The sequence below is a fragment of the Cannabis sativa genome, chromosome 8, assembly GCF_029168945.1.
Source record: "Cannabis sativa cultivar Pink pepper isolate KNU-18-1 chromosome 8, ASM2916894v1, whole genome shotgun sequence".
NCBI lineage: Eukaryota > Viridiplantae > Streptophyta > Magnoliopsida > Rosales > Cannabaceae > Cannabis > Cannabis sativa.
Window position 1 is genome coordinate 14,027,461 of NC_083608.1, and position 22,546 is coordinate 14,050,006.

Below are 22,546 nucleotides of genomic sequence, written 5' to 3' on the forward strand. Positions count from 1 at the left end.
TTCCATGTTTATGCTAGCGCTCCCACTCAATTGCACTACCGTGTTCCCAATATGTACGTATCACCCTGACCTAAAAGTAGGCTTAACTAACAAATCAAAGAACACGAATAGCCTCTCGAGATTGAGCCTAATCATATCAGGATTAAGATCATTTGATCTAGGATCAACTAGGCGATATTGACTTGAATAGATATTACGGTAAGTTTAATAAATCTAAGTCAAAGTTCAATATCGGTCCCTTCCGATGCATACTCCATGCATCCAACCTGAGCTTTACTTTAACCAATGCTCTGGAAAGAACATAGCACTTCTCCAAATGCAAGTAAACTCTGTTGTAGATTATCATATCAGTAAAACCCTATGTCTGATAAATCTAGGAAACTTTATTCACATAGTCATGTTTACTTTCCAATGTGTTGACGGCACAATAAACAGGATCAAGTATGTGAAAAGGGTTTCAGATGAATTTATACATTATGTACATATAATCATGAAATAAATCATGTGAACCATGCAACATTAAATGTTATTTCTGATCTATATTAATAAGTAAATCTGATTATATTGAAATGAGTTTTATTTAGGGCATAAGACCCAACAAACTCCCACTTGCACTAATATAAAACAAATAGTGTGTTTCAAATAATCTCAACACCTTGATATACAAATCAAGTGTAGTAGTAGTAAACTCCTCGTAATAGGATCTGAAAGGTTGAATTAACCACAACCTTTTCTCCACCATTACTCTTCCTTAATCACAAAATTATTGATAATGTGAAATTCCTCTCTATATGTCTACTCTCTTCGGATACTGGATTCTATATCTTTGGCAACTACTTTTGGTTAATCAGGAAATTAACACTAGTAGTTTAAGGCAATTTGGAATGGTGCCAAAAATGTATAGAACTTTCCTTAGACTGAATAAGTACCTTTCCTGCAGCTTTAACATTCAGTCCCTTTCTGGTAGACCTAGAGACTTCAGATAGGTTTTTACACTTCTCCAAAATCACTATTCCACCCCCAGAGTAACCACCATCTTATCAGAAAGATTTACTAGCACAAAGGCAAATTTCGAAATCTGATATGGTGTAGTCTTAGAGTTTTAAACACACCCTTATAGACTAACATATAGTTCCTCTTCTTAATCTTAAGATTTACTTGATTGTCTTCCAATGTTTTTCTCCTGGATTAATCTGATACCTACTCATTACTCCCACTCAACAGCAGGTGTCTGGTCTAAGGCATACTAAAGCATGTCTACGACCTCTCACTGTTGATTTAAGAAATTCTTTCATGGCTTTATCTTTTCTGGAATAGTTGAGACTTTTCCTTAGATAAATAAAATCTATGCCTAAGAAGTTGTGAAGCTTCTATAGATTGCCATTAGAAAGAAAATGCTTCAGCATCTTACTAAAGTAAGTTGCTTGCATTAGAGTAAGTAATTACCAGGTATACCACAAGCCATAGGTTTAGATAAACTCAAACCTATAATACTAGGAACAGGAAGTTTGTTAAGTCCATTGAATAGACTTATAAACGAAAATTTCCTTTTATGTCCTTGTAATAGAAAACTTTAGGTTATTCCATGTGACTGGATTAAACCATAGTTCTTTTGGCTTTTTTCTTAGTTTCTTATCTTGACAATCCATTACTTGTTTAAACCCACAATGGATTTTAATCACTAGTGTCTCCCAAGTCATAAGAAGGTGAGTTCCTAGAAACTCTCCCGCTACAACAAGGTACCGTGAATTATGTCTAAGAAAACTAAATGGTATTGATCTCTTCGGTTGTGACAAGACAACAGAGGCAGTGGGATCATCATGTGTCAAATAAGATGATAGAACACTTTTGGAATCAAGAATTATATCTCCTTTATTTGCTACTTTATTTTCAGACTTAGTCATTTTCTTAGAAAAGTAGTATTTGTTTGAACAAACACTTTCTTATCTATTGACAATGGGATGGTCCACCCCTAATCACTTAGAATAGCTAACAAACCATGGTTAACAGTTCTAGCTTTTCTTAAGATTTTGATTAGGTCATCCATGAATCTAGTAATGATTTACATTAAGTATACAACCATTACATCATTCTAAAATTGTATTACCATAGAAGGAATTAGGCAACGACTAGTAACTAATCATCAACATGCAACTCGAAATTTCTGGGGAGGTAAGTTTGGATATAATTCAAAAATCAAATTAATGATCTTTGAACTGCATATCTACTAACTATTTCTCCACCCCTATCAGTTCGCAAGATCTTTAACCACTTACCTTAATGGTTTTAACCATTGCTAGAAATTAATGAAATTTTTCAAACATTTCAAATTTCTTGCTAAAAGATATAATCTAGAGTTATCGTTTTAAGAATACAACGAAAACTCATATCCACCCCTGAATGTACATCCATCTGCGAATTAGATGAACTACTTTCAGTGGATATAGGCATATTAACTCTTTGCAGAGATTGATCTTGTCAAATCCACTATGAACAAGATACAAATGCCATAGATTAAAAAAAATGGTAGTGTCTTTTGATGACATAGGTTTAGTTACATCAACGAGTTCTTAGAATACTGCAAGTGGATCCTGGTCACAGAATACCTAACTCATATTCCATACAGTTTTAATCCATTATTATAAGATGGATATTAAACACTTGAGAAAGTATAACTGTATTGTATTCTGGAATTAGAAATATAAGAAAATTTCTATTGGTAATCTAAAATTAAAGTCAAAGACTTAAATTTATACCAAATATAATGAGTAATTCTATCTTGGACCAGCACTACTAATACAAACTCTAAGTCAGATTTGCCCATACAAGTAGGAGATTTCTAAGATTGAGGATTTATATCAATTGGGAATAGAATTTCGGGATTATAATCATATGCGTCATTTAATTTCTTAAGAGAAAATATAGAATGACATGAAATGATTTATAGACCATTCATCCAATGATATGTTATTGAGCTAATTCGAAATGAATAAGCTAAGAGGAATTAGGATAATTTCGTTTAAAATAAGAATCCAACGATACTTCGATTAGCGAAAGTCAAAGTAATCTTATTTATACAATCTTCTTGTTTCATATCGTAAAAATACTAGTCTAAGGTGTCATCAATTGATGAACAGCTAGATGTCGCATATACAATATTTATCTTTCGAGATCTAACACTATTATGTATGTCTAATGGTGAAAATCCACTAGGGATTTATCTCATTAGATAAACAAGCCAAGTTAGACCAACAATGAAGATTCGAAATTAAACTACAACTTAATAACAGAAAATAACATGTTTCAATATAAATTCATACACAATTCAGAAATTATAAGCATATAGCAAGTAGGAATGACAAGTGAAAATACTAAAACATACAATCCTAAATAATTTCCAAGGTTTTCAACAAACTGATATCAGTGTCCCGTTTAGGCGAGAGTCAAAGCTACCATTCATTGAATAGAGTTGTCAGCTCATCTAAAATGTTAAACATTCTAGCAACCTTTTATTCGATCAAGATTGGAATTCAGCGTTGTCCCGTTTAGACGAGAGTCAAGGCAATTCTATCTTATGAGCTTCCACCATTGTTTCATAATTTGCAAGTCAAGTATGGTCGCCACCATTAGGGTGATCCATACCATACAAAACACTTACAAACTACTTATCATTCGAGATTAAACGGTGTGAAATTGCTAATGAACGTTCCTCCATTAGGGAGGATTACTCACTAAAACAAACGCGGTGTAAAACCCACAATGGAGATCGAATATCTTAATAATAAAGCTCATTATTTAAAGAGAGTTGTATTTTCTTTGATTCTCTTTATTTAATCTATTTATTTTAAATATATATTTATTTAAAATTTCCAATTTAGAATGAAAAATTCTAAATATAAATTTAATTAAATATATAAGAAAAATTTCAAATATTCAAGTATGATGATGAAAATCAACTTAAACATTAATTTTCTATTTAATTAAATACACTAGAAAAATACTTTTAGCAAAAATATCACCTATCTAGATTTTCCTTTGACTAATTAATTAAATTTCTAATAAAATATATTTTACTTTATTTATTTTAATTAATCAATTAATGAAAAAATCATTGATTTAAATTGGTCAAAATTAAAATAAATAATTTACAACTTTAATCTATTTTTCAAATAAAATTCGAAATTCCAGCATTTAAGAAATGCAATTTCGAAATTTGATTAATAAAATAAAAAAAATATATTTTGAAAATTATTTAAATTTAGTTGAAAAAATAAATTTCAACTAAAAATAATTTTCTATTTAATTAAGTGTCATGAAAAAGAAATATTTAAGTATCATGATGAAAATCAACTTAGATATTTAATTTTCAAATTAATTAAATGTATTAAATTCAAGAAATAAATAATTAAGTGTAGAGAAGGCTTAATTATTAATCTCTAGTTTAATACTAGGACAAAATATACTTAAAAAATAAATTGTACCAAAATTAATTATTTAAATAATTAATTTCACAATGTATAATATTTTCCTATTTAATATTAGAAATAATAAGTAGTCTAGAAATAACTATCTAGAAAATATCTTATTTGACTAAGTATCTTTTCCACAAAATTTGAAAAAAATATCTAATTTAAGTTGTATTAGAAAAAGTCTAGAACTTAAATATTTTCAAATTTAAATTTAATTAAATATCAAAATTAAGTTGTAACCACTTAATTCAAAAATATTCTATTTTAAGTTAATATTTGAAAAGATATTAACTTAAAAAATATCTAAAGAATCTTAATAACCAATGCCTAAAATTCCTCAACTTAATTTTAAAATTTTAAATCCAAAAGATCTTCAGATTTAAGTTGGTTAGTTGTAGATAACTAAATATCAACTTAAATAGGAATATTTAATGAAAAATTTAAATTAAGCTTCAGAAAGAATCTAGATGGTTATAATTTTATATTTAATTAAATACAAGAAAATACATATAGTTTAGCTTAGAATATAAAATTCTTTAAACTATGGGTTTCTTAAATTAATTTCAAAATAAATGAAATTAATTATGTTGCTAATCAATTTTATTATGTTAAACTAGTTTAATTAACCTAGTACAGTTATTCAAATCAGGCAAATGGGCCTTCACGATTGGGGTGGTTCATGTGAGGGGGTGCTGGGTTCAGTATGTCGTACCCACTACTATGGCTCCCAACTCTCACACAAGGCCCAAAAGAGAGGAATTTAACCTTAAAATGAACAACTGTTATTAATTGACTAAACCCAAAAACTAAATGGGCCTAAATAAAATCTATCAAGAACTATGACATTTTATTTAGCAACAGCAACCTATATGCATCTATAATGAAATTAAACACATAGGCTCACACAGGCACACTTTGGATGGGTCCTATCATGTTGCTAGGTCATACACAGATGAAAGAAGATTGTAAATATACTTGTTACAAATTATTTACTTGACCAAGGGAGCCATCAGATCATTAGATCTGGCAAAAAGTAACCATGACTATTTGCAATCAAGTAATAATAGGTTTTGAAAACTTACACACAAGCTAAAACACATACTCCTGCAACAAGGTTAGCTGGATAGTTGGATGTACGATTTATTTAATTTTAAATTAAATAATTAATTTCGAAATAATTAATTAAATAAAAAAAATAATTTTCGAAAAATTTTAAAAAAAATTTTGAAAAAATTCGAAACTAAAAAAAATTTAAATTTAAAATTAAACCTAAAATTTTGAAAAATTAGGTTTCAACCAACCTAAATATCATTTCAAAATTTGCTAACTACTTTTAAAAATTAAATGTTATTTTATAAATAAAAATTAAATAAAAAATTAAAAAAGATTAATGAATATCTTTTTCAGATTTTAAATGTAATTTAAATAAATAAAATAACAAAATTTAAAAGTTAGCAAAATATCTTACATCTTTTAAAATTACATGATTATAGTTATCTTATTTTATATTTAAATAAGGTCAAATTATTTAAAAAAAAAAATTAATTTAAAATGTTTAAAATCTGACCTTAAATATAAAAATAAGATAAGATATAATCAAATTTAAAAATAAGATAGATTATTAAGCAAAAAAGATAGATACTAAATATTTTCAAATTCAAATTACACTAATATCATGAATTAAATTTAAAAAATATTAAATTAATTCATTATGATAATTAGAGTTGAATTAGGAATAGTAATACTATAAATACAGAACTACACAAAAAATCAGAAGTTAATTCCATGAAAAAGCATGAAAAAACGAAGAAAAACGAAAAAATTGTGAGTTGTACGGACAGTTTTCGCGATCGCAGGAAAATTTCAGCACAACTCCGTTTTTTTTCGAATCTTCAAAAAATCATAACTAATTCAAATTAAATCGAAATTGAATTCTGTAAAAAAGTAACTTGCTTAATTTTTTCCATACTATCCAATAAAAATAATTCCAGAAACAGATTTTCAATTATTTTTAACGAAAATTCACAAATACCAATCAATCATCAAATAACACTCAATACAACATGATACCATCCAAAAACAAACAAACAATCGTTTTAAAGTCCAAATTTCTTGCAAGTAAATCAATTACCATGGCTCTGAGGCCAGCTGTTGGAATTATTTTACCAGGATCTTAGATCTACTCACAAGTATGTTGATTAACACCCTAAATATGAACTTTCTAAAACGATGAAATAAACACATATAAAGTTTAGGAAACCTTACATTGGGTGCAGCGGAATATAATGACTCCTTCCGTTCAGATATCTAGCCCTTGATTCCTTTCTGTAGCAGAGCATTATCAATATCTGAACCTGGATCTCTTTCTCTGAATCTTTGATGCTGAAACTCCTTCTTGTTGAAAGTCTTTCTTCACGATCTTCCTCACTATGATTGAGGTATCACTTGCTGTGTGTGGGCACTACTCATACACTAAGGTAATTTCGAAATTTAAGGAAGAAGAAAGAGAGAGTGGGTTCGGCCAAAGATAGGGAGAGAGAGAGGCTCAGTTTTTTCTGAATCAGAAGTGTCAGAAGAAAAGTGTTAAATTTCCTAAAGCCTTCACTATCTATTTATAGCACTCCACTAGGGTTAGGTTTGAATTATTTGGCATTAAAATAATGAAAATATCAGAGGGAAAAACCCTACAAAAGTGGCCGGCCCTACATAGTGGATTTGGGCCTCACTTTTTGCAATTTTGCAGTTTTATCTTTTCTGCATCTGATTTTCTCAAAAACGCCAATTTTCTAATTCAACCATTTAAATGTCAATTCTAACTATTTAATAGCTATAAATAATTATTAAATAATATTGTCATTTATCATATTTATTAATTGAACCATACAAAGTATCATAATTAACAAATATGCCCCTAAAACTCTTTCTTTACAATTTCGCCCTTACTTAGTGAAAAATTCACAAATAGACATAGTCTAATTTGAGAATTATAATTGATTAATCAAAACCAATTACATGAGTCTTACAAGCAATATTATCTTAACTAGTGCGGGGACCATGGGTCTATATAACCAAGCTTCCAATAAGTAGATCAAGAATTTAGCACTAAAATTCACTAACTTATTAATTCTTCGTTGAATCCACGCATAGAACTTAGAATTGCACTCTCAGTATATAGAATGCTCTATATGTTCCACCATATAGACACATCATTAGTTATCTATTGTTATAATCCTAATTTGATCAATGATCCTCTATATGAATGATCTACACTATAAAGGGATTAGATTACCGTTACACCCTACAATGTATTTTATCCTTAAAACACTTAACCATGTATAAATGATATTTCAGCTTATGTGAAATGAGTACTCCACCATTTATGTTCGTTTGGTCAAGCTCAAAGGAGATCATCCTTTGCTTACTATTCGCAGATAGAAGCTATAGATTCCATGTTTATGCTAGCGCTCCCACTCAATTGCACTACCGTGTTCCCAAAATGTACGTATCACCCTGACCTAAAAGTAGGCTTAACTAACAAATCAAAGAACACGAATAGCCTCTCGAGATTGAGCCTAATCATATCAGGATTAAGATCATTTGATCTAGGATCAACTAGGCGATATTGACTTGAATAGATATTACGTTAAGTTTAATAAATCTAAGTCAAAGTTCAATATCGGTCCCTTCCGATGCATACTCCATGCATCCAACCTGAGCTTTACTTTAACCAATGCTCTGGAAAGAACATAGCACTTCTCCAAATGCAAGTAAACTCTGTTGTAGATTATCATATCAGTAAAACCCTATGTCTGATAAATCTAGGAAACTTTATTCACATAGTCATGTTTACTTTCCAATGTGTTGACGGCACAATAAACAGGATCAAGTATGTGAAAAGGGTTTCAGATGAATTTATACATTATGTACATATAATCATGAAATAAATCATGTGAACCATGCAACATTAAATGTTATTTCTGATCTATATTAATAAGTAAATCTGATTATATTGAAATGAGTTTTATTTAGGGCATAAGACCCAACACAAAGTTGATCCCAATGCTCAAACAACAATAAGGATCAATGGAGATCCTACGGAGGCTACTAGTCGTCATGTGAATAAAGATTAACATGATGTGTAACGTGTTTATGATGATCCTATCGATGAAGTAAATGAAACCGAGGATAGTGATCCTATTGATCCAGAAGACAACAAAACTAGTAAAGAAGGTGAACATGATGAGTTGAATTCTGCAATCTCTAAGATGGCTAAAAAATTAGTTTATAGCTAAATCGAAAATGGCGGCCCAAGAAGATTTCTCTCACAAAATGCAAGAAACTCTGATGCGATTGGAAGGAAGAATCGAATTAGGAATCTTAACTCTTGATGAAGAAAATCCTAGCGATCCTGTAGGAGAATAATACCACCAAAATAACGAATCCTCAAGACCCTGGTACTTCTGATCCAAATAGGGATAAAGGAAAAGGAGTCATGGGAGATTTGTTTGGATTTTATGCCCTAAATAAACCCCATTTCAATATAATCTTATTTGTTATTAATAGAAGATTATTTATGTCAACATGTATTATTCATGTTTAAGGTTTAATATAAAATTTTTGTTAAATCCAGGACATATAGTTATTCACAATTATAGTAGTGTCAACACAGTGGAAGGTAATTGTGATTATGTGCTTCAAAAGTTTATGTCCCATCATTCATCAATGCACTAGATTTAGGATCCGTTTGGTACAACTTTTGAAAAAGCTAAAAGCTGCTTTTTGAAAAAAGCTGTGAAAAAAATGTGTTTGGCAAACAGTCAAACACAGTTTTTTGAAGAATTTTTAGAGAAGCTACAGCTAAAAGCTAAAGCTGCTCCAATCCAACTTTTAGAAAAAGTTGTTTTTATTAAAAGACTATAATAATTTTTTTTTGTACTAAAATCATATTTACTTATTTATTACATATTAAAAAAATTAAAAAAAAAATAAAATAAACTAATTATAATAAAATAAATAATTATTAAATCTCTTATTTTATTAAAAAAAATAAATTATATTTTATTTTAATATTAACAAGCAACATCAACTTAGAATTTTTCTTATATACTTGAGTTTCTAATTTTTTTTTTTTTTTACATTTGAATTAACATAATAAACAAATACTATAAATTATTTTTTTATCAAATTCATACAAATTTATATTTGAAAAAAAAATTAAAATATTTTAAAAAAATAAAATATTATATAAAATAAGTTTTTATATAATAAACTAAATTATAACATTATTATTATCATTATAATAGATCTTAACAACTCAAAATACTTTAAAATTTATAATTTACCAAACACTCAAATTTCACCTTTTTCTACGGTTTGCTATACCGTTTTTTTCTCACAAAGAGTTTTACAATGCTTTTTCCCACAAGCATACCGTGCCAACCGACCCTTATACTAGTGTGATAGTCAGCGATAAAGCTTACTTACACCTTGGATAAGTGTTATGTTCTTTCCAAGACATTGGAAAAGTATGCTAGTATCGGATGTATGAAGTATATATTGGACTGGGACTGATATTGATCTGGGTAAAAATATTATAATCTTATCGTTGTATCTTTCTAAGTCAATATCACTGGTTGATTTTAGATTAAAAGATCGTAATCCTGATATGGTTAAGTTCAATCTCAAGAGTATTGTTTATGTTCTTAGAGTTATTTGTTAAAGTCTACTAATTGGTTCGGATCACACATACATCTTAGATAGTATAATTGAGTGAGACCGCTAATAAAAAACGGAATCAATAGCTTCTATTACGGTGTCGGGCGTCGCAGACGATTGTGACTTATAGTATTTCTCTTCATTTCATCTTCTTCAACTTCAAATTCACGCTCAACTCGACCTTCCTCACCGCCTCACAGCTTTTCTCTCTCTTCCTTGCTTCACCCATTGCCGAGTTCTCTTCTACTGTTTTCCAGGTTCAGCTTCTCTCTCTCTCTATATATATATGTATAAAGTATATGTATGTTTGATGGTGTTTTCGGTTAGGGATTGTTGTGGTTTTTGTTGTTTTTTGGGTTTTGATCATTTCATATTTATCATAGGAGACCTTTCTGGATCAATTCCATTACTACTTGTTGTTTTTAGGTTTAGGGTGTTTTTTTTTCCTGTTTATGTATTATGATCAAGTGTTGTCTCTACATATATGACTGGAATGTCTTATTTGTTACGTGTGAATTGAAGTTGTGACGATCGGAATTGGTTTTATTGTCTTGTGGTGCTAATTGGGTTTTCTTCAAGTTCGTTTAGGGTTCACATTTTGTTTTCATTTTTAAGATTTTGAAGAACTTCATAACAGACCAGTGTTGAACAATGGAAATGCTCATTCGAGTCATTCCTCGTTTTCTTTTTGTTTATTTGTGCTTTTGGGGTTTTTAATCTATGATTTTTTTGTTATTTGGGCTGATGCTCAATGAAATGAGTTCAGGAGAATTTTTATAAAATAAGTAATAGTCTCATGTTTTTGCAGCTTTGCACTTTCTTACAGATCTTGTTGTTTTTTTAAAAGTTCTAGTTCTTGAATTCTGCCTTGTCATTTTGCATTAGATGCTGGTTTGTTCAATATATTTTGGAGTGACCTAGTTTGAAAAATTGTTTTGAAATGGGGCATTTGAAAAGTGATGGCTTTGCTATCTTTATTAGCTGCTTGTCTGGATATTTAGCTGTATACAAGTATAATTGAATGAGGAAACATTGAGATTAAGACAGTCAGTATGAGTAGCATTAAGAGTTACAATGCCTCACAATAATTAAAGAAACTTGAAGGTAGAATTTAGAAAATTCCGAAATTACATTATGCTAGCTTGAACTATATTGAAATTCAAGCTTTGGCTTTGAGAAGGATGCTCACTACCTGAATAAATGTGTATTGATAGAAGAAATTAGATCATCTAGCATTTGTTTTGATTTTTATGGCTACTCTTTTCTTTAGGTTCCTCCTCTTCACTATATTTTTCTTCTTGGTCTGCTACATTTTAGTCTCAATGTTTATAATGAGGTTTTCTTTCAGATTTCTTGTAATGTTGATAATAACTTTTACAATCCCTCTTTTTGAATGGACATAATTATTATATACATATTTTTTCCATTGCAATGTAATGAATGAACCCCGAAGCCTCAAAATTCTTTTCATTTTGTTCTTTTAGGTTACTAATACAATGACGGGCAGCGTTCTGGCACTTACAAATGATGCAATCGTATCTGTCAGTGCTGTTTCTAATGCAATAATGGAGCTTGGGGATGTAGGGGTTGAAACGCGGGATCCTTTAATTATTACTCAAGTGTCTTTGCTAAGTAATTTTCTTCACCTTTCTAATTTTATGATACTGGTTTCTGATTCTGTTTTCTTGATATATATATCGTGTTATAATTCAAATTTAAGATGAAGTGCTAATTTCATATTGCAATTGTGTATCGGGGTAGCTTTGATGATCTAATCTTTTTGTTTTTATTTCAAAATTTAGAGGACATTTTATTCTCATGCTTTGTATCATTTCTTTTTCCACTCTTTAGTTTTTATTTTCTGCACACAGAGAAACTGTTGCCAACAAAGATAAGTCTACAAATGAGATTGTATCTTACTTTTCCGTCCAGTGTTTTACTATTAAAGGCAATAGTTTCCATTACCATTTTAAATTTAATTACTAAAACTGTTCCCAATGTATCAGATTGGATATTATGTGAATGGTTAATTATTTTTTACATATTGTCTTATGAGTTTCTGGTTTCTCAAGTTATCCTTATGCCCTTCCTTTTGGTTTTTTCTCATCTTTTATTTATTTAGTTTTATGCCCTTCTCTGACCACATGTAAAAGGGATTTTGGGATGGTTTTTGAGTCCAAGCTTGTATATATATAAGATCTTTTTTTTTTTTTTTTTTTTTTTTTTTAATTTGGGTCTTCACTGACTGCAGGTCAGTTGCCAGTAGAATCTTCTTCCATCGACATCGTTCTATCTTTTTGTAGATCGCCTGAATCTCCCACTGACCAACTGTTTAAAGAAATTTTAAGAGTGTTGAAGCCTGGTGGAACAATCCTTATTTGCCATTCTGAGTCAGCTATCGAGGATGCAGATATAGTAATTAATATGTGCATCTTATGACTCGCTGGACTGATTCTGATTTTGCTTAGCAGACTAACATGCCATTTTTTTTCCTTCCCTCTTGTAGGTAACTTTTGCTATTGAGCGCAACCTACTATTGTCTGGTTTCTCTGAAGCAAATTCACTTCCACCAAAATCAATTTTGGCATCTGATGTGCCGTCATTTCTGGTGAGTTTTCAGTGTTATAAACAGAGAACTTTCAATTTCTCAGCTTTTCAACCATTATCGATTGTCAACCAGGAGGGGTAGGTTGAGGGTTAATCACAATTGTAGTTGGATTCCGTGGAACCTACCAAAATATATTCTTGAGTTTCTTGCTTTTCAAAGATTGATCCAAATTAAAATTGATCTGACGAAGCAATTTTGGGTAATTATTGGTTATGGACAGAGGAAAGAATGATGAGACATTGTGAATTTGAGCAGCATTGAAATTTGTGTGCTGGCCATTAATTACCTTGATTGAAAACTTCACTCTTTTTGCATTGCCTATTGCTGACCAAAACTTGATTTCATTTCTTTCGTTGATGATAGGTTAAGGCTAAGAAGCCTTCTTGGAACATTGGTTCATCCTTTGCCATTAAGAAGGCTCCAAAAAGCTCACTAGTAGTTCAGATTGACGATGATGATTCAGATTTGATTGATGAGGATAGCCTATTAACTGAAGAGGATTTGAAGAAACCTCAACTTCCACCGGGTACATATGATAGTCCAAAATTTAATATCTTGCGAATTATTCTTATTGAGGGTACTCTTATTTAACTGTACCCTTTGGCTCATGCAGTTGGGGATTGTGAAGTTGGAGCTACAAAGAAAGCTTGTAAAAATTGCACATGTGGGAGAGCAGAAGCCGAGGAGAAAGTGGAGAAGTTAGGATTGACTGATGAGCTACTAAACAATCCTCAATCAGCCTGTGGCAGTGTAATGCATATTTTGACGATTTCAATGATGTTTTCTTTTACCCAATATGGTTATTATTAAAGTGACTAAGCTATTGTTTCAATATCACCTTGGGACAACCAAATTGACTACATTTCTCTAGCAAAAGAGAGTTAACTAGATATAGTAGCAGTGTGTTTGGTTTGTGCTCCTTGTTTTTTAGCATAGTAGAACCTAAGGCTAATCTTTTCCCATGATTGTGGCCTATTTTTCTATCAACACTTTTCTTAATGCTTATGTTGCATTTATTATTCTGATTTTCTCTAAAACAAAGTTGGTACTATTTGCAGTGTGGACTGGGAGATGCTTTTCGGTGCAGTACATGTCCATACAAGGGTCTTCCTCCATTCAAACTGGGCGAGAAGGTACTTGTGAAATCAAAATCTCTATTTTTTACCGAAACTCTTGTAAAATTATATCTGTAATCGGTATTTATCTCTTCGTGTAGGTAGCATTGTCTGGGAACTTTCTTGCAGCAGATATATAGACGTGGTAGCCATGCGGAGAATACGTTTTTTGTCATAGAGACGGAGTTTTCAAATACTCACTCTATAACGGCTATATAGCTTATTATTCCTGCATTCTTTTTGCATGATAATTTTCTACATTTTCATTGTTCACTGTCTCGAAAGAACAAAGTTGTTTAGTTTGTTCCAATTCATAGTCCAAAATGTTAAATACTCCAGTTCAGTAGCTGTTCTTGTTCATGTACAAGTTTCAGTGTGATGCATTCACACACAGACAAGACATGAAATATTATTCTAAAAATATCTCAAGCATTTGAGGGATTGAGAAAAGTTTATGCTAAAAATATTATTTGTTTGTTGGCTGGTAACTTGGATCTTTCTTTATATGTTCTCTGTTGAAAAGGGTTTCAGATTGTGATTTGTTCAACTTGGTTTCATCAAGTCAATTGACCATAGTTTGCAAATATAAATATCTCTTTTATTCATTGGAATTGGGACATAGCATATATCCAAAAAAAACCAGTAAGTTTATTATGGGGCACACAATGTTCAATTTTCATCCAAGTTTCAATATTCAAAGTAGTATTTATTTTTCCAATTCATGCAGAAAAGCCTTTGGGTTTTGATCCAATCCAACCTCATTATGCATATCAAACCAAACCAAACATAAACTTTATATAGGTTCAGATATAATAATACATTATGTATAACAATATGGAACAACAAAAGTTCAATTCTCTACAATAAAAATTTTCTTATCTCACTCATATGAGATCAAATTATATACAAAATGACCTCCAAAGACAATTTTCTTTGCTCCCTGCATCTTGTAAAAAGTATCACTAGCTAACTTGTTGAGACAGAAGGACAAGAAGCCCTTGTGGACCTACTAGAATTTCATTAAGAAAACTAATTACTCCAAACCAGACCACAGGGGTAACATCCACTCCACCAAGGGGTGGAATCAGTTTTCGAGTTACGACAAGAATCGGCTCTGTAGGAGCATAAGCTAGCACATATGGGAACTTCCCCACTGGAACTTTTGGATACCATGACATGACTATTCTCACTATAAACAAGAAAGAAAATGCTGATAAAAAGGGTCCTAAAATGCCAATAGCCAACTTTGCTGTAGCAGCGTCCAAGTCCCCTAACATTACCATTTTCCCAACAAGATTTGAGATACCATGTGATGGTTCTGAGATCCCAATCTTGAAATCTTCTGCAACTGAATGTATGTCATGTAACTTCAGCAAAGGATTCATATCGAGTTTTGTGAGCTCGACGTTAGTAGAGGTTCCAAATTTGATGAAACATAACGTACGCCCTGCAACTTTTCGACTCAGCTTAGTACCTTTAGTTGGGAACATGTACCTTTCCTGTCACAACCATAGTGGAAGAAGCCTTAACTTGTTTGCAAAAACAAAACATTAGAATCAAATATTAAACATATATTGCCATAAAGAATCAAATAGCTATACAAGATAGCTACAAAAATTCATAAGAGTAATACAAGAATTTGCATTCACTAAATTGAAATCTTAAAGTTTAGAGTCTTCATTTATAGTACTTATTGGAGAACATTGTCCGACATAGATTAAATGTAAAAAGTAGTGAGCCATATATAAGAACATGAGCTACTCCACTCATCACCAATTGGTTTTGAGATGGAACCCCAATCAAATTGTAATTGAATGCTTTCCTTCACCATTTTTGGTTCCTAGAAACAATCAATTCGAGTCAAAAGTTTGAAAATCCAAACAGGAAACTCGAAGTTATTGCACTTGACAATGTTAAGAAAAGAGCTTCTTTGTAAACATACTACTTAAAATGCCATTATCAATAATGGTGATCTAAAAAGGAAAAATCTATATGCTAAGGTAGAAAATTAGTGATCTAGCTTCCATATACTTGTTATCCAATTCCATAATTTAATAGCATTGCAGTTCATCCAAAAGAAAATTAGAAGAAATTTCATTGCTAAATCTATCTAATTCCAAAGGAATTTACTTAAAAAAATTGTAGTAAGAAAGTTATCTACAACCTCCTTTTTGTTTTGGTTACTCATACCAATTCAGGCATTAAAAACCAATTAAGGAGACGAAGATTAATATTTAAATATACGAATAGATTCTTTTTTTTTGGAGAGAAATATACAAATAAATTCCTATAAATCATAAATAGAATAATTTTGAGCATTACAGAACAACCCAGTTCCAATAATCCTTACAGTGACATTTGAAGTTCCTGGCTTTGCTATCGAAAGTGGCCATCCTAGTAGGGAAAAAAGAAAGAAAAACAGAGGACAAATAAGATAAGAAAAATGGAAAGGATGAATTCTGTGAGTGAATTTGTACTAACCTTTGAGATGAAGATAAGAAGATGTTGCTGCCATGGCTAGAAGGGCAGCCAAGCCAAGTTCAGACTCACCACACAGAATAAACCAGAAGAGAGAGAAGACTATAAATAGTTTGTCTTTTTATCTTTTTTTATTTATTTATTTATATATTATTATTGTTATTATTATTATAATGATGTCTTTAATAAAAAAATTCACATTATTTTTACACTTTAAAATAATTTATTTTACATTTTTACTGAATTTCACATAAAATTTTTTACAAAAACTAAAAAAGCAACTTAAATCGCAATTATAGCAATCTACGTAAAAATTACTAAAACAGCCTAAACCGTAAATTTAAAAAAAAAAATTAAAAAAATATTTTATGATATAATTCTTCAAAAATATAATACTTACATTTAATTAATAAAATATTTACTTATTATTTTCATGTTTGTTAGTTAGGGAATAATAATCTTTAATATTTTTATGAGGTGTTTTATAATTTTTTTTTTTATTTTAAGTTCTAAAAAGTAATAAAAAAGAGATTATTCTAACTGAGTAATCTTTAGTCAAAATTTGTGTTTAGTTTATGTCTGCACCTTTTTTTGAGTTAAAAATATAGTTGAACCGGTTGCCGGTTATAACCACACACAGGAATATCTGAGAAAGAAAGAAGTGGATAACGTTCTTCTCCCACTTCCTCAAACAACTGCAACAATGGCCATCCGTTCTAGCTTTCTCAAATTTAATCGTCTTCATATCAATGGTACTCAATCTTATTATACCATCTTTTTTTTTTCTTTCTTTCTTTTAATATAAATAAATAAATAAATTTAGTTTCTATTTTTGTTAATTGCTTTTGTTTGTCATGTAGGATTTGAACCAAGGATATTCAAACAAAGAAATCTCAATGTCATTGTGAGTGTCTATTATCATTTCTCTTTTGCCCTTTTCTTGATTTCATTAGAGCAATTTTCTCTATTCAGTTATATGATACATTTCATCAAAGGCTCAACACACAAGTATTCTCATCATTATGATCCAAAGCCAGCCTTGAAATTAAATGAATTTTAGGAAAATAAAAATTATTAAAATCTATATTTATAAATCATGTAATATTTTTAAAAATTACTAAAAAATATATATATTTAAAAAATAAAAAAATAAATTGGCCCGTAAGTTGGGTGGACTCTAGGCGCGGGCCTAGTCTGCCTTAGCCCAGCTCGGCCATATGATCTTTTTACTTTCATTTCTCCTCTTTTTGATTTTTTGACAACATTGTATGTTATGTTACATCTTTAACTTAATGCTAAATTTCATTATAGTAGTGATTTTTTTTCTTAATTTTAGTTCAGTTATGATGTATTTGCTCATCATATATTTTGGTATTTGATGCTTGAGGCTGCAACAACAGATTAGTAAAAGAAAGAGCAGAAGTAGTAATCATGGCATGGCTCCAATTCCAATTCCAATTCCACCGCGGCGTCTCATAACGATATCCACAGGAGATGGGAGATGGCAAGGGAAATGGGATTCTGAATTTCTTGTGTCTCTCCAAGATCTAAGGTTGACAGACTTGGTTGAGACAGAAGATGACAATGATCATCATCGTCGTCCTCGTCATCATAAAGATGCTCTAGTTTCTGTCAAACTCAAAGTTGAAAAGGTTACTTCATTTTCTTTTATAAGCTCATGTAACATGCATATATGCTCACTTAAATAACCTTTAAACATAACATAATGTTACCATAAAAAACATGCTGAATTTCTTAGTTTTAGTAAGTTTGTTTCCTCTGCTTTTCCTTGTCACCAGTATAGAATTCCCATCTGCAATTGGATTTTGCTGAATTTCTTTGCATGTCTACAAAAGAGGGAATTAAATCTCATTGTTGTGTCTAATTTAAGAGTTTATTACATAGATGGATATAAGGTAGTTCATTATGTGTGTTTTACATAAGAAATGTTTAAGTTAGAACACCATTTTTTATTGTCAAGAATTTTATGGCTGATTAATTTTTTATTGTCTATTTGCCGAGATAGATTCTTTAGTTTCTTTTTATCTGACCCAAGTAGTTACACCAAATAAAGCTATAAAGAGGGTTCGATTTGCATCATTGGCTTAGAAGACTAGAGATTACAGCCGATGTTGATTCATCAGTTTTGTTGCAACCTTACACTTACTTTTTCATGAAGTTAGAGAAACTTAAAAAAAAAAATTAAAAAGAATAGGAAGCCATTAATTTCATGTTAATATTGTCCACTTGACATGATTCTTTTTAACTACATTCATTCTAAAGATGTTCTTCTTAGAATGAGCATTATTTGCTTGATTGTATTTTTTAGTTTATTTAGTATTTTCGGTGTTGTGGACCTTTTGTTCTTAGTAACGTTGGCTTTAAGCCTTTTTTTATGGGGTTCGTCTCTTTAGATGCTCCTACGTGAGCTATGAGCTTATTGATCCTTTACTTCTCAGTGTGATTGGCTGACATTTGAGTTATTTTTTTGTGAAATTTGTGCGACTTTGTTTCTGCTTTACTTGTAGTACATTGTCCCTCTTTTAACCATGAATGAATTTCATTTCTCAAAAGAAAAAAGAAAAATTGTTGTTCTTAGATAGAGCCTTATCATTAGAATCTTGTTGCATAGTTAATAAGATATGATGTTTAATAATGAGAAAGAGGTGCATTGAGTATATTAATATAGTGAACAAGAAGATCCTCAATTTATTATTAGTATTTTATTAATAATGTATTTTTGGTTATAATGAAAAATAGCATGCTAGCTTTGGGTTCTCTGTTGATGGAAGAATCATCACATCATTCCCCAGAAAATGTAGCAGCTGCAGTTCTCCCTACTGCAGACAGGTATCTATATAATATACAATACAGTTTAATTTAAAGAGTAATTTGCGGCATAACTCTTTAAATTTAATTCTTAATTACAGATAAATACTTAAGTTTAATTTTTGACAGTAATAATATTTAAGTTATATTTTTAAAATTTCTATAAATATCTAGTTGTTAAATGTCAAGTCAATGACCACATGTCAGTTTCTGATGGGTCTATGTCATTAATTTTTTACTTTTTATTTAAAAATTAATTTTAATATACTAATAAGAAAATGACACGTGGATAATGACTTGACACTTAATAGTCAGATACTTATGGAAGTTTCAAAAATATAACTTATGTATTTTTACCGTCAAAAAATAAACTTAAGTATTTATCTGCAACTGAGAATTAAACTAAATATTTACGTCGCAAATTACTCAAATTTAAACTTATATTTGAAATTTGCATCTAGTGAAAATTTAGTGTATTTTTATCAAATTTATAAGTTTAACAAGTGTACACTCAAAGTTTATAAAAAATAACATTTGCTATAGAATGTTGAGAAAAAAAAATATTTGTTGACATATTTTATATATGCTACAATAATCCCAAACACCATAATTTTAATATATTCGATTTGTGTGTAATACAGATTGATACAGAATTTAATTTATGGGTTCTATTATCAAGACGAGATAATCGTGAACTTTCTTTACCAGAACTTGGAGGAGATGATCCATCTGTAAGTTTTTTTTTATGGGATCGAATCAGATCATTGAATTGATCAGACAGTTACTAATCATTTAAAGCAAAAAGACAAATCTTTTATTTTAATTTAATGAATGAATTGAAATAGAGATAGTGTATAGTAGAGTAATTAACATAGAAAATATTGGTGGGTCGACTTAACTGTGAACAGGTAATTTATGTGAAACCTGGATGTGAAGCAGAGCTTGATGCCTTCATACAAGACACCATACGGATTACCACCTCTACAAAAGTATGTTTATTATCTCTTTCTTAAGGGAAATTTGATTTTATATGCTTACAAAATTAAAAAATTTTATTATTAAACCAAAAATCTAAACCCTTAAAAAACTATGTTTTTTTTTTTTTCAAAACCCCAAAAATACCCTCCTCACAATTCTCTCTCTCTCTCTCTCTCTCTCTCTCTCTCTCTCTCTCTCTCTCTCTCTCTCTCTCTCACATCCCAACCGCCCACCCTCACCACCACCTCCGACCTCCATCCTCCGACCTCCGACCACCCGCACCAACACCCCGACCCAGCCCCACTCTCTCGGACCGCCCAAAAGTCACACCCCGAAATCTCTTCCTATCTCTGAAATCGCAGAAAAAAAAAAAATTGCCCCCAGGTCCGATGGTCGGACCATGGGGTCCGACCATCGGACTTGGGAGCAATTTTTCTCTCTGAAAACGCAAAAAAAAAAAAAATTGCTCCGGGTCCGATGGTCGGACCATGGGTCCGATTGGTCGGACCCCATGGTCCAACCATCGGACCTGGGGGCAATTTTTTTTTTCTGCGATTTCAGAGAGAGGAAGAGATTTCAGGGTGCGACTTTTGGGCGGTCCGAGAGAGTGGGCCGTGGCCTGGGTATTGGTGCGGGTGGCCTGAGGTCGCAAGGAGGGTCCTGGAGGTCGGAGGATGGAGGTCGGAGGTGGTGGTGAGGGTGGGCGGTTGGGATGTGAGATAGAGAGAGAGAGAGAGAGATGATGCAGAGAGAGAGAATTGTGAGAAGGGTATTTTTGAGATTTTGAAAAAAAAGGCATAGTTTTTTAAGGGTTTAAATTTTTGGTTTAATAATAAAATTTTTTAATTTTGTAAGCATATAAAATCAAATTTCCCTTTCTTAATTATAATTTCTTACAACTTCAATAACTATATAACTAATTAGTATCCAAAAAATCAAACAAACAAAACAATATTTATTTTATTAATGTTATTTTCTTAGATAATCTTGTGTGAAATATCATTGCTATAATGTGTCCTGTTATAAAGAATTTAGCGATTTTTAATTATTTATCTAATCAAAATATGTGAGATTTAATAATGAATATTACTAATAGCAGCGTTACTTTTTTTTTGTATGTTAGCTTTAAACTTTAGTGAGTTATAAAAAATGTGTATATTTTAAAGGGAATTTTTTAGACCTCTAGGCTAGGCGAGCCTTAGGTACAAGTCTAACCCATTTATACCTAGGGTCGGCTCTCAGCATCTTAAGGTGTCTTTTAACATTTCTTTATATGCGAACACGTGTTCAAAGTAATTAGGATTTGTTTGGTTAATCATAAAATAGAATTGAAATGAAATGAATTAGTTTTTATTTTATTTTGTTTAACTTGAAATGAAATGAAAGCACTGAAATGTCATTTTATATATATTTTTGACAAACACCCTCTTGAGTATAATATTGCATAAATTTACATTTGCAGGATACTTGTTCAGAATTGTGTGAGAAATCTTCATTTACATTGCATAGTAAGTTCTTCTGTTTCCTTTGCCTCTATTTTAATTTTTATTATTGCATAGTAATTTTTATAAGAAATCTTCATTTACAATAGTTTGTAAAAATCAATTATTTTCTTTCTTCCGAATAAGTGCATTGCTAATAATGTAAATGAAATTTTCCCCAAAAAATAAATAATATAAATGAAATTTAATCTTGTGTTGCAGATAATAGTGACTCGAAATCGGGTACTATTGATCGAAGGTGGTCTAGACTCTTGGAGCTAAAGAATTCATCAAATTATTCATAACATATAATCTAAATAGCATTTCTAGAAAATATGAAAATGTAATTATATATATATATATAGACATCTGTGTATAGCTTATAAATATATACAACATCTTAGATGGTCTAAAAATTTTATTGTGTAAGATAATATATATATATATTTTCCATTATTATGAATTATATTATGATCTCTCAATCGAATCTCTATAGAATATTAATTCAAATTTAAATGGTGTTGGGCACCATGTATCAAATTGTAATTAAAAATTGTGTTTATTATACCAAATTTAATAAAGTAATATTTAGTGTCCAATATAATACATCTTTTAGCATAACCATTGCTTCAGTTCTGTTATTTCGGGCTCTAAGGTACCTTGCACCTTTCGCTATAAGTTGGCTGGTTTTTAGGTGGGTTCTGCTCAATGGTGTTATTTCAAGTGTTTCTATTGTCACTCAGATCCAATTCCAAACCTTCACTATTAAATCGGATTAAAATTACCATTTTGGTTGAAAATACTAGACCCTTGGAACCAAAACAAATACTACCATTGCTCATAATGTTTATGAAAAATGAAGAGGTGATTTTG

The 22,546-nt window shown here is 30.6% G+C and overlaps 3 protein-coding genes across 4 annotated transcripts; 2 read left to right on the top strand and 1 right to left on the bottom strand.

Annotated features, from left to right (window-relative positions):
- Nucleotides 1-10,228: 10,228 nt before the first annotated feature.
- Nucleotides 10,229-14,395, top strand: LOC115700879 (anamorsin homolog). The gene is made up of 8 exons (XM_030628543.2): nucleotides 10,229-10,441; nucleotides 11,669-11,816; nucleotides 12,436-12,599; nucleotides 12,691-12,792; nucleotides 13,156-13,318; nucleotides 13,406-13,542; nucleotides 13,851-13,925; nucleotides 14,009-14,395. Exons 2-8 carry the CDS (start codon nucleotides 11,681-11,683, stop codon nucleotides 14,045-14,047), a joined length of 816 nt encoding a protein of 271 aa, XP_030484403.2. The 5' UTR covers nucleotides 10,229-10,441; nucleotides 11,669-11,680; the 3' UTR covers nucleotides 14,048-14,395.
- Nucleotides 14,396-14,705: 310 nt separating this feature from the next.
- Nucleotides 14,706-16,504, bottom strand: LOC115698669 (protein COFACTOR ASSEMBLY OF COMPLEX C SUBUNIT B CCB3, chloroplastic). Its single transcript, XM_030625801.2, has 3 exons — nucleotides 16,389-16,504; nucleotides 16,258-16,301; nucleotides 14,706-15,406 (listed from the first exon to the last, which is right to left on the bottom strand). The coding sequence occupies exons 1-3, from the start codon at nucleotides 16,420-16,422 to the stop codon at nucleotides 14,870-14,872; spliced, it is 615 nt and encodes a 204-aa protein (XP_030481661.2). The 5' UTR covers nucleotides 16,423-16,504; the 3' UTR covers nucleotides 14,706-14,869.
- Nucleotides 16,505-16,983: 479 nt separating this feature from the next.
- LOC115699726 (large ribosomal RNA subunit accumulation protein YCED homolog 2, chloroplastic) lies at nucleotides 16,984-22,155 on the top strand. Of its 2 annotated transcripts, none has more exons than XM_030627262.2 (8): nucleotides 16,984-17,137; nucleotides 17,246-17,289; nucleotides 17,773-18,037; nucleotides 19,146-19,235; nucleotides 19,856-19,945; nucleotides 20,123-20,203; nucleotides 21,655-21,700; nucleotides 21,896-22,155. In XM_030627262.2, the coding sequence occupies exons 1-8, from the start codon at nucleotides 17,135-17,137 to the stop codon at nucleotides 21,976-21,978; spliced, it is 702 nt and encodes a 233-aa protein (XP_030483122.2). In that variant the 5' UTR covers nucleotides 16,984-17,134; the 3' UTR covers nucleotides 21,979-22,155. The 2 variants fall into 2 exon arrangements, with proteins under 2 accessions (XP_030483122.2, XP_030483120.2); XM_030627260.2 differs by having other exon boundaries at nucleotides 16,985-17,137; nucleotides 17,786-18,037.
- The last annotated feature ends 391 nt before the right edge of the window (nucleotides 22,156-22,546 follow it).